The 6,609-nt window shown below is 38.5% G+C and overlaps 1 protein-coding gene across 1 annotated transcript; it reads left to right on the forward strand.

The window, feature by feature from the left end:
- Positions 1 to 389: 389 nt before the first annotated feature.
- Positions 390 to 2,442, forward strand: LOC131682315 (2-phosphoxylose phosphatase 1). The gene is made up of 2 exons (XM_058963706.1): positions 390 to 567; positions 637 to 2,442. Exons 1-2 carry the CDS (start codon positions 474 to 476, stop codon positions 2,283 to 2,285), a joined length of 1,743 nt encoding a protein of 580 aa, XP_058819689.1. The 5' UTR covers positions 390 to 473; the 3' UTR covers positions 2,286 to 2,442.
- The last annotated feature ends 4,167 nt before the right edge of the window (positions 2,443 to 6,609 follow it).

A 6,609-nucleotide genomic window follows, 5' to 3' on the forward strand; every position in this document is an offset into this window, starting at 1 on the left:
TGCCGCGCGGTGCGTTGTTTTTGTTCACATTCGAAACGAGAAACATGTGGTAGTGAACGCGTGCACTGACAGACGTTGATGATATCGAACGAACCTATCGGGAAAAGGGTTCTCCGGAAATGAAGAAATATTGAAATGCTTGGCTTTAATGAATTATTTTTGCATTATTCCATTCAAACGGAGCACGACCTTGCCTACATGATGTCCGAATTCGTGAAAATTTGTTGCGTCTTTCATCAGCGTTCCATGCTAAAATAGCTAGCAAACAGCTTGTAGCCATCTAGTGTTCAGCACGGGAAGCCACAATTGCGCGCAGGCGAATTGAATGCCATGCCACCTGCTGAAGATTTCCTCGAATTTTCCTCTGCCAGCAGATAGAAGGAAAAACGTCAAAAACATAGTTGATACTAGCTGATAAGCTGTTTTCCTTGGCAGTGACCATTCCAAGCAAGTTTGCTGCAAAAACTGTGAAAATGTTGCTGAAGGAAATCGCTCGATTTTCGTTGCAACATCGCACGCTTTACTGTTATTTAATTTTAAGCATTTGGATTTTTCTGCTTATAGCAGGTAAAGTAGTGAATTGTTCAATTTAATTTCTGGTGAAAATGAAGTTCATTGATTTTCTGTCATTCGCAGGAATGTACAAATACATTGGATCAATCGAAGATAGCAATAGTGTTTTAAGTTCCAAAAATTTCCTTTATAAAAAGCAACAGCTCCTGCTGGAAGAGCAGGAACGGATTCGAGCGAAAAAGATTAACGACGACGTATGCAATCATCCACCTACAATTGGAATAGGGGAAGAGGGAGGAACCCTTGATGGGTGGTCTTTGCAAGGTGTACTGCTTGTGATACGCCATGGTGACCGCGGCCCAATGACACACGTTCGTGGCATTGACTCCGTGGATTGTAGCCACGAAGGTGATACGGTGCTGATGAAATATTATCACTATCTTACTAACAGCAGTTCCAGTACAACGGCCGGTCATTGGATGAAAACTGGTCCATTTCATGGCTTTCCATTGCTTCCGTCCAGTCCGAAAGCGTGCTTGCTGGGGCAACTAACACAAAAAGGAATTGCTCAACTGTTACGGGTCGGCGACATTATCCGACAAGCCTTTGCTAATTCTTTGTCATTGTATGCTAAAGCTCCCGTTCAAACTAGAACCACTCCGTTCAATTCTTCCGACACGACTAACATTCCAACTATCTACAACACGGATGATATAGTAATTTACTCTACTCGCTATCGACGGACTTTCCAATCAGCCATGGCCCTAATGTTCAGTGTTGTTCCTCCGGAGAAATGGCAATACCTTCAAATACAGGAAAGCCATAGTTTGTCTTTTTGTTTCGCCGATTGTGCCTGTCCACAAGCGGATAATCTTAAAAAGCAACTGGATAAGGAATGTAAACTATTATTGGGGACACATCCTGCGATAGGAGCTATTGTACAATGGATGGGAGCCACTCTGCTCCAGAATCAGCCCACTGTTGGTCAATCTAGTCCACTAGAAATTCGAGATGCTGTTCTGTCCCACATCTGCCATGATGCCCCACTACCATGCCGGAAGATTTCTCTAAACTCAAAAGCACAACACACTAGCAAGGGTGCCAGCAGCAGCACTCAGGATCCCCAGGACGTTATCAATATAGATCAGGATGATAGTGCTATTGTCTTCAACCAGCAGAGTCAACCGAACACTGAGGAACCAGATGATGTGGATCCTACCGGAGAGCAGGAACCCGAAATCGAAGGATGTGTGGAAAAGAGTCACGTAGCAGCTCTCATGTCCTACACACAATGGGCAGGTTTGCGCGAGTGGAAAAATTTGAAAATGCGCCAGCAGGGCTTATTACGCGCTTACGGATTCTTGCGAAACATTGTTGGGTATATGCTCAAAATGATTTCCGGAGATAAGGTCAAGTTCGTTCTCTATTCAGGCCATGACAAAACTATGGAATTTCTCATGGCTGCCCTTGGGTTATCCATGGAGACTCCTTTTATAGCGTATGCATCACGGATGGTATTTGAGGTGTACAAAAGTGATAAAGATACCCAGTACTACTTTCGACTGATGTACAACGGACAGGACGTAACTAATACCGTTGGTGTATGTGAAGGTGGTAAAAGCCTCAGTGTGCCTCGCGGCATACGAGGAGACAGAGCCAACCTCTGCCCGATCGAAAATATCATACGGTTCCTGCACGATGACTATTTTGTGCAGTTGAACGCAACTAACTTCAAGGATGCTTGCTTGGCACAAAGGGACGGATATTTCTAGCTTCTGGTGGAGTTAATTGTTTGTTGCCGTCTGTTATTAGTTTTGATCTGTGATAAAACGAAATGCTGAATTCAGAATTACTTTGTACAATCGTGTCGACAAAATTAACAAGCATTTTACTCTGTTGGGAAAAACACGTGGATTGTGTGGAATGCTTCGTTATTCTAACAGTATCGATTTACTCGAGAATCGAGAGCCCTGCTGCAATAATTGGTATATCATCTCGAATCGTTTAGATGAAATAAATAAGTGAATACTGATCACGAAACGTTTATACGAAATAAGTCATGTGTATAGTCTGCCAAGTGAGACCGCGATCGCGATTATTCACAGTCGATATTAGTTCGCACTGTATTTTGGTGGTTTTTGTGCTTATCCCGAAATCGCCTCGCGCAACGGCAACAACTGGGCGAATCGGTATTTGAAGACAAAAAAAAACAACCAACCAACTTTCACATCTAATTTGAGCCGTTGTAAGGATTACGCCGTAAATCTCATTGAAACTCAAACAGTCATACTACTATGAGGAAAGGCTCCAAAAATTTCGTTCCACTAATTTTGTCGAAATACTAGCTATATCTTTTTACCAAGTCTCAAAAATTTTCTTTTGCAAGTGGGTCATCCCTCATTCTTTGGAACACTTGTTGTCTATCCCCTATATACAACATCGCATGTGCGACAACAGTCCCAACTAAGATCCAATCTAAAAGTTTGAATAAATGTTTCCAACTTTGTTTTAATGATCGATGATGCCCTTAATTGACAGACTGTAAGTGATCAGTGATTCGGATACAAACACAAAATTACATGTTTTATAGTCAGCTGAAGTGTGTAAAATGTTCAGCAAAGAACAAGCGTCAAAATACTGAGTTTATATAGTACGATAGGATTTTTTCAACACCAAGTTTTGAGTTTCCCGGGCTCTAATTCTAATAAATCAGATATGCCAGATTAAAGCAATGCTTGCTGTTTCGCTTCAGAGTATGGCATCGAAACATATCACTATGTAGTCTTATGCTAAAACAAAAATGTATATTTACAGATGTTTTAAAATCAACATACTAATTTTGTTAGTATAAATTATATTTGTGCGGTCAATAAATGTAAAAAAAAAAATAAAAAAGTTGAACTTTTTGAATCAGTTGCATGTTTTGTCAATAGGATAATTCAAACATTCTGTTTCACCGACCGACGGATGAAGGTATGGATTGAAATTGTTGAAATTCTCCGGAGGCCAGTAATTCATACGCAAATATAATATTGAGTTATGTGTTTCATAATGCTTTTCATGAATCGCAGTCCTAAAAGAGACGAAATGGCCAAAGGTATTATTACATACCTAGTTTGGCATCTCAAAAGATGAAAAATAATTATCATATTGCATTTCATAAAATTTGTTGATACTTGAAATTTTACGATATAATTAACGAAATCCGAAAACAGAAAGATTTTGACAATTTTCGAGAATTTTTTCAACTTTCAGTAGTATATATTAGAGATGGGCGAAACAGTTCACTTCGAAGAACCATTCCCGACTGAACAGTTCTGTAAAAAGAACTAGTTCAGATGAACCGTTCTTCCGTTCAGCTGATATTTTACTTGTATCTAGCGAATGTCTCTCAAAACATTCGATTCTTGGAGAGGAACCAAACAGATGCTGCCCAAAATATTATACCCCTGTATGCTTAACAAGTTCATCAAGGGTAGCGATTTCTTCAATGTGTATAACTAGAGAAATAGAGAATGTGATGAGTCGTTCGCTTGTGAGTCGTTCTTCGCCGGTTCCATTCTGGGAGAGCACAGAGAGCGGTTTGTGGGACGGCAAGTCGGTTCATTTTCATTCGTTCGCCTAAAAATCGGTCCGAGAAATTCGTCAAACGGCTTTGGGTCAGGTTCAGTTCATTCGCTTTGAAGAGAATTGAGAACTACCGTTCTTTTAAAAAGAACTTCCGTTCGCTCATTCTCTTCGAAGAACCAGTTCACTTGAACCGTTCGCGAACGAATGGCCCATCTCTAGTATATATATGAATTGAAACAAATTGTCAATCAAAATCATTCCGTTATTTTTTTGTTGTTGTCCTGAACTCATTTACATTTTCGTATCATATTACTTTACCGAGCATACATCAAGCCATTGATCAAAACATTTTTATAATAAAGTCGATTGTTTCATCTATTATCTCTTATTCCTTTCTCGAGACAAAACACGCTAATATTAGGATAAGTTTTGATGATGAATGAAATAACATACATGGTCAGCCAAAGCGCTGCTATTTCTTTTTGATTGTTGGTATCTATTCGCCAAAATAAAATATTTTCAGGGTCTGCTACAATTTTTGAAAACAGGAACTCAAATTTTGCCGAAGCCATCCCCATACCTCACGCGTTTTCTCACAATGCTTAATTTTATGCTCATTACACTCCAGGACACCACAGTACTCACACAAGTTATCCGTTGACGTTCGATGTTTTATTCAAATAGTTTTGCCTTTCTCATATAAAAAAGGCTATGCAATCACTGAAAAAATCGACTTTTCAACGGAAGCCGAGTGTCATATACCATTCGATTCAGTTCGTCGGGATTGGAAAATGTCTGTGTGTATATGTATGTGTGTGCATGCGCGTGAGTGTATGTATGTGTCCCACATATTTTCTCAGAGATGACTGAACCGATTTTCACAAAAGTTTCATCTGAAAAGTATAACACTCCCATAAGCTGCTATTAAATTTTTAATTGATCCGACTTCCGGTTCCGGAGTTACGGGTTGAAGAGTGCGGTCACACAGCAAATTCCCATATAAACTGGTACAACCATGATGTCCTAATGACGTAAAACATATTAAAATGGGTTTAACATTACTCTAGTTTGCGGGTCTGGATCACTAATGATCAATCAAAGCAGCTTTGGCCACCTATGACGGTTCATGATGCCTCCGTGGAACTCGCCTAGTTCCTAAGCTAATTTCACACCTATTCCCCAGCGAATTCTCTACCGATTTTTACAAACTTGATTTCAAATGAAAGATACAGTTCCGGAGTTACAGGTTGGTTAGTAAGGTTACACTGGAATTTCCCATATAAATCGGTACAATCGTAATAGATATTCACAAAATACTAAAAGTGAGAATCTGATGAACAATTCCATTGTCTACAACTTAGTAGAATGCTATAAATCGATATAAAATCAACCGAGAAAGTTATTACAATTTTACCAGCTTTAGGTGTGCGCGGGGCCTATGGATTAACAAGGACTTAAAAAAATGTTGGGATTAAATGAACAGTAAATTCAGATAAATTTCAATGTATACAAAGCCCCATTTTGAGCAGAAAAAATATATTTTCAGATTTCTCCGGGTCATGGGCGAAAATGACACTTATTTGAATGAACTAAAGTAGACAGTTCGAGTCATTGTAATAAACGACGGATTTTATTGCAATTTTGGGTTGAGAATCCTGTTTGTCTTTATCAACATTAAAAGAAAGATGATTGAAAAAGAAAAAAAGCTCTTCGAGTTTTGGATCCATGTTTGTTATCTTTTGGGGTAGATTCATCAGAATTTATAGATGCAGATTTTTGCTTGTCCTCAAATTCAATTTCCAAATCGAACACACTTCAAATAATCTTAGAAAAAAGAATAAAACCATGTTCCATAATTTTCTTTAAGAAGAAATTCCGGAGTCGTTACTCGTTGTACACGGATCACAACAGAAAACGAACAAGAAAATATCAGGCTGTACCATACATTCAAGTAATACAAGTCTGTTTATTGAAGATTGAGAAAAATATATGTCCCGATTTTATCAGTGTACCTGTTTTATCAGTTTAAAATTCGCCAATGGGCTGATAAAAACGGGTCTTTACTGTATAACTGTGACAGAAAAAATTGTTTCATTTTGCTGCATTGCCCAGCATCTTTCAAAAGAATCTTAATTTTGTTCAAATTTTATCTACTCTTCTCTATATCGCCATGCTCCTAAAATATCATTGGTGCCTAAAAACGGTAGTATCTGGAATTATGTTTTTTACGCTTAAAGGTGGGACTTTGCTAGCATTCAAGTTCTTATGAGCACACTGTTAAAATAAGGCAATCCATTTTTTACAAATAAAAATGTTTTTGGAACAAAGCTTCTTAACCAATTGGCCCCGTGCGAATCTAGAAACTTTGATAAAAATTTAATATCTTTCTCTGGCGATCGCGATGTAGTTTTCAACAAAGTTGTCCACAATGAAATTGTCCATCAGATTCTCACTTTTGGTAATATTTGAATGTCTAAAGTACTACCTAGGGACAAAAATGTGAACCAGTTTCATTGAAAAACTTAA

This window comes from Topomyia yanbarensis, chromosome 2 (genome assembly GCF_030247195.1).
Source record: "Topomyia yanbarensis strain Yona2022 chromosome 2, ASM3024719v1, whole genome shotgun sequence".
NCBI classification, from domain to species: Eukaryota; Metazoa; Arthropoda; class Insecta; order Diptera; family Culicidae; genus Topomyia; species Topomyia yanbarensis.

What these genes read in the sequence shown, in the direction of transcription:
- LOC131682315 (XM_058963706.1), top strand. Translation starts at nt 474, where the DNA reads ATGTTGCTGAAGGAAATCGCTCGATTTTCGTTGCAACATCGCACGCTT. An exon ending in GATTTTTCTGCTTATAGCAG is followed by an intron (nt 568 to 636) that starts GTAAAGTAGTGA and finishes TGTCATTCGCAG; the next exon opens with GAATGTACAAATACATTGGA.